The following is a 19,229-nucleotide window of genomic DNA, read 5'->3' on the forward strand; positions in this document are numbered from 1 at the left end:
ATTTTTTTAAATATTTGAGTTCCGTTAAGTCTAAATATTATACAGTATAAAACTTTTAGGTTTTTAATAAATATAAAAAAAATAACAGTTGTTTACATTATATTACATTACATTAAAAATGTAATGATTAATCAATTATAATATCAAGATAATAATCAATTAATAATAAGTTATTACATCAGGTCTAAATGGGTACCTGGAGAAATGTCTGAAAAGTGAACAGCAAGGGTGTGCGAAACCACAGGATGGCTGGCCTCCAACTCCCAATTGCTCTTATTGGCTGAAGGGGCCATGAAAAGAAGATCAGCACCGCTAGTATGGATTGTAAAGTCCAATTCTTTACATTATTTTTCAGTAATACGTGTACCAAAATTGTACGTAATTGCTTACTCTATAACTTATTATATCTTACAAAAATCTAAGCTGATGTAATGTTAGGTTCAGGGAGCGTCAATTCACCAGAAACTGGGAGAAGGGAAGGGCATATTTTCTTTGAAGGAAGATACCAAAAAAAAGAGTTTTCAAAATCTGTGAGGTGGCATTATTTTCGATTTTTTTCTTAACGTCGAAAATGTATTTCCAAAAATCTAGGGGAAAAGGGGCAGTTGCCCACTTCTCATTACCGCCCCTGGTTAGGTCCCATTATCAGTTATGTGAGCTTGAATATTGACCTATGTCAGTTATCACTTGAGAGTTCGTCGTGTAAACACCTTGTTTTTGGATACTAATCTTTTAAATAAAGTAAGATTTCAACCTGTGTGTTTCCCTACAGACATTTTTAATCGGCTTATTTATTCTCTGGCTATCGACATTTTTACTGAACATAAATTCCCTTGAGATTTAGTGATTTAATAAGTACAGAGACTCAGACAGATACATTTAATTACCCTAGAGGATTGTATTCTTTATGGACAGCAGCGGTATGGCCGAAATGAATTCTAGATCTAGCTGCGTTGCCAGAGCTTGATTGTTGCGCTGTGGAACGTGCGCCCGAATTTTTAGAGCAGTGTTGCCACCTACTGTACTGACTGAATATAAGCCAAAATTCTAAAGTAGTTTCCGAAACAGAATATTGATTGATAACATATACTAGACAACAAGCAGAAGAGGGAGGGTTCCTGCCGCAAGCGCCGTATGTACCTGCCGGTATTTAGTTACCCTTAAATTGCGGGGAATTGGTGAGTGGGTCCCGACACGTCCCTTGTTCCTAGTATTGTGTGGACGGAGGCATTTGAAGTCTCAGAGGCGTTTGTATGTGCAAACAAAGCATAATTCGTCAGTCGTGCGCGCAATATCCCAAGCTGCTGTGCCTAGAGCTTGTTACGTCATGATGTTTGAACAGAGTGAGAATTTTCATTATTAGCCCGTGTTGAATTTAGTTCAGCGAAACAAGGAAGAGGGAATAGATGATGAGACTATCAAAAGATTTGGAGTGGAGTTTTTTGATTGCGAAGTGATTGTGATCGCAAAGAAATGGCTGGGCTTGAAGCTGGATCCTGATGCGCCATTTCAGAAGCGAACCGGAACGAAGGCACCATCTAGTCACCTTGGTGATATCTTGGAAATGCTGAGAAAAGGTGATTCAGATTGTTTTACAATTCCGACTTTCGTCATTCGAAGCCCTTCGGAAGTGCCTGTTATCCCGGCTTCGGCTTACTCGGCTTTGCTCTCGAAAGTCAATGAACTGAACTTGCATCTAAAAACTATATCCAATCAGTTCGAGTCTTATTCAGCCAATTTTCCACCGCTACCCCAGCCTGGGGATGCTGCTTCTTCACTATCGAGTAGCCATGCTACAGTGATTGTTTCAAACCTTCCGCAAACAGTTTGCAACCCCAAAAGTCGAAAGGAATTCTTAGACCAATTGTCAGGTCACGAGTCAGTTTCCAGTGTCCGCCCACGAGGTGACAAGTTGTATGTCAACATTGAGAAATCTGTTATTTCGGATTTCTGCAATTCGATTAGTGCAGCCGCATCGGGTGCTACCACTAAAACTGTGCTTAAGCGTCACCTTGGGATTGCTAGAGGTATCCCTGAGGATTTTGACATTGCTGGACTAATTTCGTACCCTGGTGTGACTGAAGCCACTCGTTTCGGCTCTTCACAAACAATTAAGCTAGAGTTCTCGGATACATTCGCAAAAGGCAATGCCATCAAGAACGGCCTGAAAATAGGTTACGAAATATTCCGTGTGTACGATTTCATCAGTGTACCCCGTTGCTGCTTCAAATGCCGATCCCCAGATCACATGATGAAGGATTGCACCAGTCCTGTTGATAAATGTGCTCGTTGTGCCGGTAATCATACTGCCACTAAGGAAACGCCTTGCCAAAATAGCCCTAAATGTGCAAACTGCAACGGTGATCATACATCCTTTAGTTTGAAATGTCCAGTGCTCAAGTCTCGCGTTTAGAGTAGTGCCCGAAAATGATGCAGTCCCTTTCAGCTGTCTCGTACAACATAAATGGTACCAGAAGAAAAGAGCATGTTATTGACGAACTTGCATGTAATTATGACATTGTCTGTTTGCAAGAACACTTATTATCGTCGGCTAATACAAACCTGCTAAAAAGAAGTGCTAATCACGTCGTTTTCGTATCGGCGGCACGAACTACGTTCGGCCGGCCGTCGGGTGGGCGTGCTTGTATACTGAACCGAAATAGTGTTGCTTGCTACTCGCCTGTGCTTTTTCACAGTGATCCTAACATTTTGGCCGTGCGGATTAACGATTTAGTGATTGTAAATGTTTACTTGCCTTGTGACAGAAAATCGGTTCAGTCTCTTAACAGATTCGCTAAGACTTGCAGTGTATTACAGAAACTTTTGGAATCCGTCTCAAATCAAGGTTATCGTTTTTTGATCGCTGGAGACTTTAACGCTGACCTGCTGTCATCGAATATTCGGTCGGAGTTGATATTTGATTCGCTGCCGCAGTTTAAGCTGGTTGAAAAAACTTGTATATATTCTTATCTTCATCATTCCGGTAGTCAAAGTAATATTGATCATGTTGTTTGTTCTCCGGGCCTACCCGTTTCTACTGTAATTGTTCATGAAGATCATTGCGATTTAGATCACCTACCGATTTCGTTTGTTTTTCAAATACCGATTTGTACTAATCGTAATGCTTTACAAGCAGGACGAAGATGGGTTTTCCGTCGAAATTGGAATAAGATAAATTTATCGCTGTATATTTCTACGCTAGCTATGCTACTTGCTACAATTCAAGTTCCTTTCCACCTTCTACAGCTTAGTTGTAAGTCTTCAAATGATAAAAATACTCTAAATGATTATTATCTAAAATTAGTATCTTGCCTTAAAACAGCTGAATTGACCGCTGTACCACAGGAGTGAGTCAGGCGAAACACGCGTAAACCGGAGTGGTCGTGGGATCCTGAATTGAAATCGATTAAAAATAAAGCAAAGTTTTGGTTGCGGATTTGGGTTTCTTGTGGTCGTCCGTCTGAAGGGGTTATTCATCAAATAAAGCAAAAGACAAAATTAGAATATAAAAATTACCTGCGCTCGACTAAATAAAAAATATCGAATTTCCCGTTAAGTAAATCTGATTGGCAAAAGGTAATTAATTCTGAAAAACTTGATGATTCTTTTGCTACAAGCCCGATTAGTGCCGGTGCATGGCATAGTTATTACAGTAATGTTTTTAGTTCAGTGAATTATCATGTCCATTCGGTTTTTTCGAAACTTCTCATTGCCGCACTTCCCGTATCGCTGAGCCAAACTCAGATTTTGCCTGTCGAGCTCTCTGTGGTTCAGCAGGCAGTAAAAAGGTTGAAATCAAATTCCCTCGATTGTGATGGCATTTCTGCCAACCATTTAAAAGTTGATTGCCCACTTCTTTTTCAACACCTGCAGTTGCTTTTCCAAATGTGCTTGTGTGCGTCTTCGGTACCGGATAGCTTCCTATGTGGGTCGGTAACATCAATTCTTAAAAGAGGGAAACCTCCTAGCGATTGCTCGTCGTATCGGCCAATAACTGTGTCATGCAATCTTAGTAAAGTTTTTGAATATGTTCTTCTTCCGTCCATATCGAGTGCACATTTTGGCGAAAATCAGCTTGGTTTTTCGTCTGGGGTAGGGTGCCAGCAAGCCCATCGAGTTCTAATTAATCTTCTTATCGATGCGACTAAAAAGGAATATGAACTCCATCTTTGCGCCTTGGACCTTTCCAAGGCTTTTGACAGCGTCGTCCACTCACAAGCTCTGTTTTCCCTTTTTAGTCACGGGATTAATCTTTCTCTGGTTTCTCTCCTTCGTTATTGGTATGCCAATTCTTTTCTACGAATAAAAGCTGAAGGGGTTATTTCCGATTCTAAAATTCCGGTTCGGCGTGGTGTCAGACAGGGTGCTGTCCTTTCCCCTTCTATTTTTAAACTTTGCATTTCTTCTGTTTTATCTTCTATCCCAAACACTTGTATTTTTCAGGCGATTAATCTTTCTTACATAGCGTATGCTGATGATATACTTCTAATTAGTAGGACTAGAAAAGGTCTTTCTGTTTCTGTATCTACAGTTGCAACAAACCTTAGTAAGATTGGTCTATCACTGAATTTTTCTAAATGTGAATATCTTTCGTTTAACAGTAATTGTAACTCGCCTTTAGATTGCGCTTCTTTTTCTGTCCCATGTGTCTCTTCTTTTCGGTGGTTGGGTATAAACATTGCTAATAATCTTAAATCTCTCCGAGAACAAGCCGTGGCGAATTGTAAGAAAAAGATCCAAGTATCTTACTCCAAAATTGTTGCCAATCGGGGGAAATACAGTAGGAAGACCCTTGCTAAATTGTATTCTGTTTTTACTGATCATTCAATTTTGTTCCTTTCTGGTGTTTATCCCATTCTTGGGCGAAAAAAAAAACCCGGTCATTACGTTCTTATTATTTTCGGTTCTCGCGTTTTCTACTGTATTTGCCTCCGTGGTACCGGAACCGTAACCTTGTCTCAGTTTTTGGGCTTCCTGATATAACTGAAAAGCTAGTTGAGCTTGCTGACAAACTCCCCCATACAGTGAAGGCTCTCCCAGCTCATCATGGGTTTGTACGCCTCCTTCATTGATTTAGTGTCTTTACTGTGTATTTAGTAGATTTGTATGTATTTTTTCTTTTCTTTTATTTATACTCCGCTTTTGTTACCTTAGCGGGTTAAAAATAAATTATTATTATTATTATTATTTAGTTAGTATTACTTATTCTTTTTCCTAATTTATTTTTGCTAACTGAATTTTCTACAGGAAAATATTATAATATAATATTTTTAATAACACAATGTATTTAATATATAATATAATATATTTAATATATAATATTTTTGTGAAGTAAAACTAACCGACTTGTCCGACTGATAGGAAATACATGATGCATCGGAACTACGTTATACAAATACATTATACTGAAATATCCCCACCCCCTCCTAAGCCGGGCAGGTACATAGGGGGGAGTCACTAAAAGGGTGGGGATGGGTTATCCCGCCTCGTAGTCTCAGAAAATATTCGAATTTCTGCCGTTATTTTATAATACAGTTCACCGATTTTTCAAAATTTGGATACCCCAAAATGAATATCTGTATTTTTTCTCCAGTCTCTTTAGGGTTCTGGACAATACTAACAATTAGATGAAAAAACCTAAATAAAATCACGAAAAATTAAATTTTTAGGTAAAATTCGAAACATACACCAATTACGCTTAGCATTTTAGACAACGGTTTTTGTTTGTTAAATTTTATTTATCCTTTTAAATTTTTATTAATTGTGCTTAATTTGTGTTTAATTGTGTTCGCAGTGACGGATCCGGGGGGAGGGAGGGGGGGGGGCGCCTCCCCCTAACATAGTCTAAAGCAGTGTAATTTATTTAATTAACGCAAGTTTGCGTCAATTAGACTTGCTTCTAATGCACGTTGATCGGATCAACCTATTTTTACCTCCCCCCCCCCTAAAAAATCCTGGACCCACCACCGTGTGTTCGTGTTTCATTTAATATATGTTAAACTTGTTGAATGTGTTTAATCTACGTTAAATGAGCGTAACACGTTAGATTTCGTTTGTTACATGGACTATGAAGGTATATACTAAGCAAGGGCAAAACCGCACCAAGGAACTAAGGAGAACTAACCTTAATCCTTAACTCAACAGCTGTTTTGTTTAATATTCAGTCAGAAGTAATTTAAATAAAAACTGAAGTCATAACTCAATAACTGGTTTTCAATAAGTATATTTTTTTTATATGTTATAATACAATTTATTAATTCAGAGGCTCGAAGCAGTCAGGCCCTTGCACATTTGCTCCTATATTTTAACAGCCATGATCAATACTGATAAAATTAACCAGCGCCATGAAGGAAAACAATTCATTAGAATTAATTACAATTAGAATCAATCATGTATTCGTTAATTGGATCTAATTAAATTATTACTGAAATTGATTGAAGACAATTTGAGTAGAATTAACTAATGCCGTAAATGTAATCTATAGATAAGTGGTTAAATAATTTTAGAATACAAAAAAATTAAATTGAAGAAATATTCCTACTATAGATGGCACTCTAGATGATCCATACAGATTTAAGTACTCGCGCTGCGCTTCCTGAACATTTTAGTTCTAAGGTTAAAAGCAATTATGGAAGGCTGATAAGAGCTAAGGCTCTCTATAACCGCGCTGTGTTGGTCCACCTTTATAACGGGTTTGTGATTCCACATACACTGTCTTTAATGCCTTTCTGGAGGCAGTTTATGGAGAATAATGATAACAATAAAAATAATTCGTAGGGTTTTCTACAAGTACGCGGAGTTTTTGCTCGGAATCAAATCTCAATTTGAACTCGCAATCGAATGATTATCGGTAGATATGAAATGGCTAACCCGAATCTCACTGCATCGGTACGATTGATAGCTTTCCGTAATTCACAGAATCCAAAACACAGCTTTATTTTTATGCAATTGCGTGAATTGTTGTGTATATCTAGGCTAGTGTGATCGTTTTCTTGTTTCTTTTCTTCGTACTCCCTTCGGTAAATTTTTTATGCTTTTGGTGGGTAATAAAAATGATTACTATTATTATTATGGTTTTTGTTAGCAAAATGTTGAGGTTACTGGAAAAAAATTAAACGGTCCGTGGTTACCAAACGTGGTAACGAAATTAAGTGAAATTAATTTTAATTATAATTAATTAGAACTACGATCCAAATAAATTATATTTAAAATAATTGAAATTAACTGAACTAGAATTATCTAGCATCATAAATGTAACCTAAATATAAGCGTTCAGAAGTACAAAATGCTAAATTCAAGAAATAACCCTAGTGTAGATGGCATCCTAAACAATCCGTCTAGGTTTTGCTAGCAATATGTTGGGATTGCTGTTATAGATGGCATTCTTAACGATCCATCCAGACTTCTTTAGTATGTTAAGGTCACTGGCAAAGAATTCAGTAAAAGATAGGACATAAACACAACATAAAGAATCTCTTTCCGCAAACATTATCTCTTTATATAAAGTAAAACTACAAAAAAAAGAAACCTATTAGCGACTAGTATAACTATATTATAATACTAAATCCTAACGAAAAAATTTGCGCGGATAAATATGAAATGACATTAAAATTTAGGAACTCCTGTACTAAACGGACTCTTTTGTATACTGTTAGTTTGGTTAATGCTAATGAAATAAAATAGTATGAATATATAATAGTTTATAAACAAATTCGGGCTATATAATTACACATTAGGGGGAGGGGGGGGGGGTAAATCATAGCATATATTAAATACATAACCTAACCTAACCGGGGTACCTTCCCCCTCCTTTAAACTCCGAAAAATAATAGTTCAAATATAATATTCGCAATGAAAACCACGATATCATTGTATTACTCTATAGTGGTGTCTTGAATTATCCCGTCATAAACTGGGATTTTTCGTGACTGGTTTCCATTGCAGTATATAAAGGAGTCCGTTTAGTACAGGAGTACCAAAATTTATATGCAAGAGGAATAAAATTGACAAAAGAAAATTGACTCCAAGGGCTGCAGCCTAAAGCAGCGATATTTACGAGCATACTCCAATCGAACAATTTCTGCGAAATTTGCTTTTCCGATGTAATTTGTCAAGCAGCAATATATAATGCTGGAAAGAATTTTTTATTTCATACATTTTTAATCCAAAGAATATTTGTATATAATAAGACATAATATACATAATATAATAGACATAATAGACATGTATATAATAGACATAAGGAAAAGTAAGATATATTTGACATATTTTTAATCTGATATTTGGACATAGATATATTTAGACATGGCATATATGTTAAAATTTTATATTTATTTTTTGAAACATGCCTGAAGAGTAGTTTGCTTTGATATCCACGTCCAAATTGGCGTTCTAGAACTCCTAGATGCTTGATCTGCCGTCAATTTCAAGATACTGCTTCAATTGACAATCTGAGCTTTGCAGGGATTTGTATCACGTCTCCAGAGCACAAATGTTTAGGGTGTCATATGGCGTTGGCTCCATGCACTTTAAGGAGGGTTACCGTTGGCCTTACTAAGGATAAATATAAGGTTGGTGAATTTATCCCCCCCCCCCTAGATTCTTTGCTCACTCTAGATTTTGAAAAATACCTTTTTTGGTATTTCCGTTAAAAAATAACTTTTTTTCTGATATATTTGTTGAAAAATAGAAAAAAAGAACAAAATCCCCCCCCCCTCTGAAATTTTGAAGAAAGATACAATTTGTCCCCTCTACATTTTCATGACTTGGCACCCTTACGTGAGCTCTAGTCTCTCAAACTTATAATAATAATAATGATATTTCGTGTTCTATATTTTACTCGATATATAAAATAGCAAAAACAGCAGAAAAACAAAGAAACAGGAAGACAAACTAGCAAATTGGAAAAAACAGCAGCAAAAAAAAGCCTGACGAAAAAGAAAAGTAAAAAACAATGGAGACAAAACTACAATAGGAAAACAGAAAAAAATTACTCACCTAACTCTAACAAAGTAATTAAAATTCTTCCCATATCTTTGGCATCTCTAAGTACAGCATCACAGGGCGAAGGATCAGATTCTAAAGACAAATCTATACAATTGTGGTTAAGGAAATATTTCCAAATAAAAAAAGGAAAAGAAGGAACACTTGTCTTCAAAATTGAAATGCTATAAAATAGAAAGGGAAAACTTTAATTAAATATTTAAACTAAAATTAAACTTTAATTTTAGAACTTGATCTTTTTTAGAACTTCTGCTCTGTGCACTCTATCCAGTCTTTTAAAATTCGAAAGAGTGCAATACGAGGAGATTTCAGCTTCAAGTGTCAGAAATTGAAATTATCCAACTGCTCGAAAACAGGGGTGTCGTTTGGGGGGGAGAGGAGGCAAGGGGGGACAGTCTCCCCCCCCCCCAATAATGTGTAAAAAAATATTATATATCCAATGCCCCTTGATTATCCGGATGTGGACATCTCTTGCCCCCCCCCCTAAAAAAATACAAAAAAAAAACGCTGGAGATCCGCCCCTGCAAGCCGAAAACTTTCCGAGAAAAACGTGACTGAATATTTTGAACGTTCCATACTCGAGCGAAATTGCACCAGCTTAATTTTCTCTTTGGCTGATAATGGGTAGAAGAAATATATAAGCAGGAATCAGGATAAGAAAAAATTCGCTCTTATGATAATTTTGAAATTGACATCGATTATGATAATGCATAATTTTCTGATGCTGACCACAGACAGAGGGCCGTACTGAGTCCCTACACAGACCATTCAAAAGAGCGTAACAAAAATATGCATACTGACAGAAGACCTCCAAAACTAAGGTTTCTTACGGAATAAGATAATTTCGCTCTAAGGTAGCGAAATTCAGAAACTTATTATTTTTCGCCTCTTTTAATTTTTTCCGATTCTCTATCCCACTTTTTCTTGGCATTTAATCTTAGTTTAGCTGTCCACCAATACGATAAAAAACGTATTTAGAGGAATTTTGAATTGGAAGAAAAGACAGTCAAATCTGAGTTTAATTAGCATGAACATAAAACGATCATTTAGATCCGTGATTCCAAGCGTGGGGCGCAGGCCCCACCAGTGGGGCGTTTTTATGGGTCATAGGCAGGACGTGCCCCTTTGCCTGATTATTCTTTAGAGCCTTGATTTTGAAAATAAACCTTTTCATGTGAATGACGTCACATTCAAAGGCATTTAAAGAGCAAAAGAGACATGATAGTATTGCAATGACGTTATACGTTGTATAAAAGAGTGTTATATTCAGGCAATATTTTTCATTAGTATGAAATATGCCTAGAGGACGATACCCCCCCCCAAAAACAACAACAAAACAACAACAACAAGTTAACGGCTTTTAAGCTTCCTTCAGATGAATACAAGTAAAATTTTGAATAACACAAAATTCAAATATCACGAGGGAGGCGTCAGGATTTAAAAATGCCTAGGTAGGGCATGGCCCAAAACTGGTTGGGAACCACTGATCTAGATCATGCTAGGCCTACCGTGAGAGGAAAAGCGAGAATGAGGTTTTATAAGGCCAACAAAAATACTGGATCCAACAAAACAGATATTTCGAGAAGACAACTGCTTCTCTTCTTGAGCAATATTAGAAAGTTTAAAAAAATTGACTTTGTATGGGTTTTTAGGAGACAAAATAATTTAGTTGAATAATAAAATGTTACACTATTTGTTAAATAAAGCGAAAATAATAAGCGTTCAAAATAATTTTGATTTTTTTAATACATTCAAAATAATTTTGAATTTTGAATAAAAATAGCTTTAGAAAATATAAAAAGATTTTTGACTTTCTCTAATATTGCTGAAAAAGAGAAGTAGTTGTCTTCTCAAAATATCCGTTTTGTTGCATCCAGTATTTTCGTTGACCTTATAAAACTCCATTCTCCTTTCTCTCCATTCTCTCTTTTCTTTCCTCTTGATTTTTGTTATGGCAGGCCATCATAAATTCACAATGACCTAAACCAATGGGGTTTACGAAATTATCTACTACCGTATGTAAGAGGCATATGCAGTGATTCATTATGCAGTGATTTAAAATGCTTATAAAATCGTTCATCGACCTGAGAAAAAAGCCCACGATAAAAGGAAGCTACATACATTACATTGTTGCCACAAATGAAGATTGATTGAGAAGAGTGGCCCATCAATGAAAATTATAGTCATTCACTGATAATGGTAAAATCAAGCCTTCAACCGAAAATTCTATACTAAATTTGAAGCATGAAATTTTACACCATCTGTTCAGAATCTTAAACGGGGACTTCTGTTCCTAAATGTGAATGTACATGGTAGCATGTTGGTCTGACAAGTACATATTTGTCGTTAATAAGAAATTAATTTGCTTTGTTGGGTATATAGTGCTAATGGAGAGGTCACAAATAACTTTTATAATTACAGGTTTAAAGACACAATATACGTAACACAGGGAGAGGTATATGATGTACTGCATGCAACAACGCACAAAGGGATGAATCTATGAATTAAAGAGATGTTATCTCCCCCTAATCAGGGAAGTACGTAGGTGTCTCAGGGCTTCTCCTCCCACCCTACTCCTCATGAATTTTCTTCAATTTCCGGGCACTTCTTATTCAAATTATCATATAACATTTTTTTATTGTCCCCCCCCCTCAAAATTTTTTCTCATTATCAATTCCCCCTTCTAAAAATTTATGCGTACGTGTCTGCTCCCAAGGTTGATCATTTATGATATGTTTAACACCCGGTCTTAGATGGTGTAAAAAAAGTTGTATTCTCTAGTCGCCCTAGTAAGTAAGTAATAGTTTATTTTAACATAAATTATTAACAAAAAGCTCAACATAAACACATCCCCTCCAAATGCCACAGCATGATATGGAGGAAGGATAACCTAACAAATCCAGAAAAAAATAATTAACTTTAACCTCAAAAGGGGTTTAAAAACCAAACACAAAATCAACATCATTTACCCTGCTACCACTAACTTAACACTCACCACTCAACTCCTTCCTTAACACACCTCAATCAAATAAAAACTAAATTTACTGATTTAATACCAATTTAATCTATCAACTATTCATCCTATTAAATTAATAATTAAAATCTTATTTAGACAAAAATTCATTTTTCAAGAGCCTTTTAATTCACTCAATCACTTACTAAGGAATATTTCTGCCCCTTCGCCCTAAAGAAAAACAGGAGTGATATATTTCTTAATATACCAAGATCCTGCATAGCCTTGACTCTTTCGAGCCTTGACTCTAGCCTTGACTCACCCAAGATATTATGCTATGTTCAACATGCCACTCACTCCATTCTCCGACTACTTAAAGCGAATCAGTATACGAAATTGGCTAACTGCCCCCAAGGTTGATCATGTATGATATGTTTAACCCCCAGTCTTAAATGGGGTAAAAAAAAAGGTTGCTTTTACTAGTGGCCCTACTAAGTAAGTAAGTAATAATTTATTGTAACATAAATTCATCCTAGCTATATTATATGGCCCACTGCAAATTTACCATGATTGACCAATCACTTTTGACTATTAAAAAGGGCTATAAAAGGAACTAAAAATGGGGTATTAAAAGGAACTAAAAATGTCCAGGAAGCTCCTATCTCTAGTATTCCCCTATTTGAAAGGTTAGAAGATGGTAGATAAACTTTATGGCTAAATTTTGAGGGTTTTCCATTATTTAGCTATGAATTAACCTATGAATTTATTACTATTTCCATTTATTTTCGAAAAAATTCCAAGAGACAAAGTCGCTATGGATACGACCTCTTTGGACGATTTTGTGTAAAGTAAGAAACAAACATTGAGATAGGTATATCAAAATAAGTAAGTTTCATAGGAAATTGGCAATAGGACTAAAACAAGCTTTAAAGGTTCTCGTCTTTCCTCTTTTTCCTTTTTTTTAATATAGCAGAAATGGTCTGAGAAGCCATTTTAGTCTTTTTTTTAATAAGTACGGGGTTTCAGACCCCTTACTTGGTTCAAGGTCCCGGGTTCATGGCAAATGGATATGAATCCCTGCCTTTTCCATGCAACAAAATTTAGTCTTTTGTACTGCTAAGAAAAAATCGCAAATTTACCTATGAAAAGCTGTAAATTCGTCAGCCTTGACACCTAACAACCACGATGCAAGACGTAATTACAAGTCTGCAAAATATGTAAGATTCTTGTTCGGGAAAACACACCCAAAAAACATAAAGTTAGGATGTGGCAACTCGTTTACTGCCATATGGTTTTGATTGAGATGGAGACAAGCAGATTTAAATCAAAGTAGACGATGTTGATTAACTTGAAACATATTTTGGACGTGTGTCCCAACAAGGGCGTTTTCACGACAAAACCAAGAGGGCCAGGGCGTATACCAAGGATACCGTGTCGGGTAATCCATGGTGCAAAGCTCTTTCCTTGGGCTGAAATATTCCTATTTCTTAAGCCATGTGTTCATAATGGCGTTTTAAGGCGAAGTCGCCCGTGCTTTTTGACATTTTCTGGCAGCCCCAGTCTCTATCGGTACTTTTGAAGGCTCAAAAGGCAAATCAGGCGTACTTGACGTGGCGTGTTTTAGTAAAAAGTAACTACAATGACTGAAAAGGTACTTTCATCCGGCCAACTGTGCCTACAAAAGCCATAACGAAGGCATGGTTTTACTATAAATATTATCTCCGGGTTACTTTTTTACATACATAGAGATGATATATGTATATATATATATATATATATATATATATATATATATATATATATATATATATATAGATAGATAGAGAGATATATAGAGTAATATAGAGATGGGTTCTTGAAACCCATCTCTTCGAAAACAAACACTAAGAAAAATTAACAATTTGCATTTCGCGTTACGTTCGTGTATTTACGAGCGTCAATTTTCGGAGATACTTCAGAGAAGCCAATTATCATTCAGGACAACCCTGGAAAAATTCGAGCGTTCAGGGATACCTAACGCCAAACGTTGAGAGTAGGTAAATCCCTCCCACCATAACATGACTAATGAGATTTTCACCTTTAAGCATGATCTAATAAGATTACATCTGGTTACTATACCCCGATACCCATCAGGTTACTAATACTATAACCTCAGTAAAGGTGATTCCAGCTTATAAAATTCAACATTCTATTTAATGCTTAATATCCAGTTTAAGTTTTTTTTTTATTATTTAGTCTACCTATTGTAGTTGGAGATACTTGGAGATAGGAGATGTATTTGGAGACAGTGGAAATAGTGACAGTAAATTCTCTTCTTTTCTTTAATGTTATTAATCCAATTTAGTTGTAAATTACTGTGACCTCAGCATTCAAGCCAACCAAGGCAAAGATTAGGCTACTATACCCTGATACCCTTCAGGTTACTAACACTATACCCTCAGTCAGCATAATTCTAATTTATAAAATTCAAGAGTCATCCATAAAATGTTTAATATCCAGCTTAAGTGCATTATTACGTGGTCTGCCTATTGTACTTGATCGAAACACTAAATAGTGTTTTTTTGCCTCTTATGGTAAGAGTATCTCTTCAACAATCATTACCAAGTCGTTCCCTTCTAAATTCAAAAACAAAACTCATCGTAAGTGAATCACGGCTAAGGGAATGACTTAACTGCATTTTTTAAATCTTTTTTTTAACGGCCAAAAGGAAATACAAAGAGTTCAGTAATGTAATTTTGGGTATTTTAGAGGAGGACTAGAATGGGGTATCTAAATAATTTGTAAAGCGAGGCATCCTACTCGCCTTAGGGTTGGTAAGGGGTTATGCTAAGGTTTGGAGGATTTTGGATGTTGTATAGTTGATTGAGAACTAGATTAAAAAAAAAAAAATAATTTGTCTATATGTTATTAAGGTATTCCTACGGTGAAAGGGGTGCCCTATGACGGAGAGGCAGCCTATAAAATCGGGAAAGTTAATTTTGTGGTTTGTTTATTTGTATTAGTATACTTTGTTTTAATCAATTATGTTTGGCTCCCCAAAAATTAAATAATTGAAGATTTGAACTTAGTGTAGATGGCATTAAAGTTAAAGTAGATTTAAGTGGAATGGTTATTATGTCACCGAGTGGAGAGGAGGAAAATTTTTTTAAATTAAAAACAAAATAATAATAATAATAAAAATAGTCCTAACTTCTCTTTATCTTATAACTTAAAATAGCCAAAGGGTGCTTACTTCTAGAATTTGTACATCACTAAACTGTTATTGAAATTAATTAAAGTTCCTTTCCTGACCAGAGGGACAACAAGAGGACACATATACCCATTCGGAGTATTGAAACCAAGAATCGAGATCGATCTGCGCAAACTAAAACCTAAGCAATTTCGCAAGAAAGAAGTCTTAATACCGATACCGATTCAAGGTTGACACAACTTATTTGTCCACTAATGCCAAATACGTTATTAGTTAGTAACGAGGATGTAAATCTATTGGGCAAGGCAAGGTGAATACTAAAGAGATTAGAAAAGTGCCGAACAAAACTCTATACTGGATGAAAACATACTGCTGAAAATAGAACCGTTTTTTAGCACTAAGATCTTACATCTAAGGTCTTTCATCTTTGTGCAAAGATTATCGTTTTTTAACTCATCTTTGTTCTAAAACCTTACAGCTCACTGATGTTAACGAAAAGCGTGAAAGACGCCATCTTTCTGCCATATAGAACAATGATGAGAGAACTTTGATGATATACTCATTATTGTTCTCAGACCGCTGATCAGAGCAGAATTATGAAAGATGTTTGCATGAAAACTACAAAAGATAGATCTTAGTTCAAAGATTTCACTTTTAAGCGTTTTCTGACAAAAGATGCAAGATCTTAGCACATTGAAAAAACGGCCCTAATGTTTACCACACTCGCCGATAGATCAGTCATGTCATTAGCAGACTTTTGCTCGAGACTGAACTGGTCACACGGGGAAAACCGAGACAAATTTGAGATTTCAAGACAACCGAAACCAATGTTAGAAGTGGCCGGAGTGAATGAAGATTGGGACGAAACCGGAACAGGCTACACCTCATATTGATGCCAAATATAGACTCTGGGTCTAGGTAGTAAGTTTCACAAATTTTATTTGATACGGGCAAAAATCTATTGAATAGACCAACTCCGGGTCAAGTTAGCAATTTTCCATTTGGAAAAATTTCTGATAAATTTTTGGAGTATATTTGAATTGAAACGATTTTTTGAAGGTTAAAGAAACAAAACTACCCTTTTTACGACAATTGGTGGCATATACGACGCAAAAAAGAAGTTTCATTGAATATAAAATTTTTTAAACAATTGTGACCATCCAACATGCTTTGTCTCGCTCATTGCTTTCAAATTTAATCACCAAATTTTGGAAAAAAAAATTCAATTTCATCAGTAAATTGGTCTTTTAATTGTTTACAATAGTAACTAAACTTCTGGAGCCTGTGTCGGTAAAGCTACACTTCTGGACTTCATCTAATTTAATACTTGGCCTTCCCAATGCTATCCCGAGAGGAGTTTATGTCCTTATCCTTACTAGTAAAAAAACCTTGAGGAAAAAAAGACCAATAACCAGGGACGTATATTTCTATGGAATAGGGGGGAAACTGCCCCTCCCAGACCTCAGTTTGCCACCCCCCAACAAACCAGTTCCCCCGCCCCCAGCCGAAATTTAATTTCTTCAAAAACCTGTCAAGACTAAGATAGCCTGCATAATTCAAGCATCCACAGAAATGGGTCAGTTTTTTTTTAGTATATCTTTACTAATTACTAAATATATATTTTTATTATATCTTTATGGTACTATATGACTCATTTTTCAGTTTTCACGGTCATTTTCACCTGATTTGGGAAAATTGGCTCCAACTCTGCCCCCCCCCCAGGATTTTGACGAAATTACGCTACTGTCAATAACCTCTACTTAAAGATCAAATCTATTATTTATAACAACTAATATCCACTTTGAATGGGACAATATAATACATTACAAATAGATAAGGAAATCATAAATTTTGCATGAAAAAACAAAAGAAGTGTCTATAAGTCATTCTATAGCACAGGAATTTATTTCATTGTGGGGTAAAGCCCAGTATTCTTAGGAGGTACAAACATAAAAAATTCAAAAATATACGAATTATAAGGAAAAACGCGAGAAATAGCTTACAAAGTGAAAAATCTCAGAATTCGGAGGAAAGGGCATGGGCCTAAAGGGACATGTACAGTATTATTTCACTAAAGCTGTGTAATGTTCAAAAATATTTAATAATAGGCTGTGTATTTTGAAGGCCCATCTTTCCATTACATCCATTTTACAGGGGGGGGGATAATTTTTTTCTTATTAGTCACTCTTTCGTAAAAATGAGAGCCTACTATATATAATGTTGCAATCTAAACGAAAAAAATTGTAGATTTTTTTTTGCAATCTATATAAAACCAGAAGTATTTACAAATATATATTATTTTCTAACTTATGTTTTTCGACTTTTCGCTACTTATGGACTTAGAGACTTTGCAAGCTCTTAGGCTGTATTTTGTAATATACTATTGGTCCATTTTAATATTCTCTACGTTTCCTTTCCTACATACCTACACTGCTTTTAAATTCCAATGAACTATATTCCAACAATAAATACTAAGTAAATTCCAATGTGTCAACCAAAGCTATTGACGGGAGAAAAACCAACTAACACGCTTAAACTAATGTTATATCTTCGTTAGTAGGGAAGTTTATAATACTAAAATCCAGAATTTTTTTTTAGGGTAGGGCGCAAAATAGGTTGATCCGATAAACTTGCGTTAGGAGCAAGTTTAATTAACGCAAACTTGCGTTAGTTAAGTATATTACACTACTGTAGACTACGTTAGGGGGGGGGGGCTCGCGCCCCCTTGCCACCCATGGATCCGCCACTGCTAAAATCTAAAAGAGACGGCGTCCTCTATAGAATCTGCATGGATTCTTTCGAAATCTTTAATAAACTAATAAAAATCTTAATAAATTTTTAATTATCCCCTACTATAGATCACACCAATTAAATAACCAGTTCAGATGCCCATTACCTATCATTTTTGAATGGGACAGTATAATACATTGTGTACCGATAAAGAAATCAGAAATGCTACTTTGAAAAAAAGATTGATCATTTAAGTGACATAAGATTATAGCTTTTGTGTCGCCGATGGCCTTTATGTAAATATAACTAAGACTAATGTTCTTATCATACCTAGATGTTCAGAAGAAGGATGGGTATTGTTATTGTTATGCGTTTATACCCTAAGGATCGAGGGTTGAAGGCTATAAGGAATATAATGCATTTAAAATAAAATATTACTTAGATAGGATTTGAAACAGATATAAAATATCACATTGGAAGGAGGAGGGGGATAAGTTTTACTTTTAGACATTATCGTCAAGAATGACTCATTTGTAATAAAAAAAAAAACATTCTAAATTACGAATAGATTTTATCTTAAAAGTGGCAGATTTGAGGAGGAATTTCTCTATAAAAAGCCATGTGTTGTTAGCCCCAGAAAGTGATTTGGTACTCTTGCATTATATGGGCCTTTCTAAAAAGTCAAGTTTGGTTAATGCTAATGAAATAAAATAGGATGAATATATGATAGTTTAGAAACAAGTTTGGACTATATATTTGCACATTGGGGGGGGGGGGGTAAAGCATAGCATATATTAAATACGTAGCCTAACCTAACCGAGGTACTCCCCCCCCCTAAACAACCAAAAAGCAACAGTTTAAATATCGTATACGCAATGAAAACCATGCTATCATTGTATTACTCTGTAGCGGTTAACCCGTCAAAAAAGGGTTTTTCGTGACTGGTTTCCTTGTAAAGGCCCATATATTGCAAGAGTACCAGTGATTTTAGTCAAGCATAGCATAATATGAATTAAAGTATAACAAAAAAAAATACTGCCAAAAAAATAAAAAAAAACGTACGAAATGAAAAAAAAATCACTTTAAACCGTTGAATAAACATAAGGCACTCAATTTTTAGTTATCAATTTTTGTTTCTCTGCATCCAACTACTTGACTGTCTTGAGCAGCATTGTCACTGAAAAAAAAACTTGGCTCTCTAGCTTCAGAAAGTGATTTATGTCAAATCATAGCCCATGAGATATTGTGTTTGAATACCCAACATATGTATACATTACACCGGAATGTTCAAAATTCGTGAATGTCGACATTCACCGGTGAATGTCCGAAATAACCTTTTGCCTCCTTGGAATT

At 35.6% G+C, this 19,229-nt stretch overlaps 1 protein-coding gene across 1 annotated transcript in view; it reads right to left on the reverse strand.

Moving 5' to 3' along the window:
• Positions 1-19,229, reverse strand: part of LOC148944060 (epithelial splicing regulatory protein 1-like) — a 268,151-nt gene that overhangs the window by 150,354 nt on the left and 98,568 nt on the right. Inside the window, exon 6 of the mRNA XM_089100840.1 lies at positions 8,998-9,090. Coding sequence (XP_088956966.1) covers positions 8,998-9,090 — 93 coding nt within the window. The remainder of the gene's footprint in view (positions 1-8,997; positions 9,091-19,229) is intronic.

Source organism: Artemia sp. Qi Xiang Cuo, chromosome 14 (genome assembly GCF_049724085.1).
Source record: "Artemia sp. Qi Xiang Cuo chromosome 14, ASM4972408v1, whole genome shotgun sequence".
Taxonomy (NCBI): Eukaryota; Metazoa; Arthropoda; class Branchiopoda; order Anostraca; family Artemiidae; genus Artemia; species Artemia sp. Qi Xiang Cuo.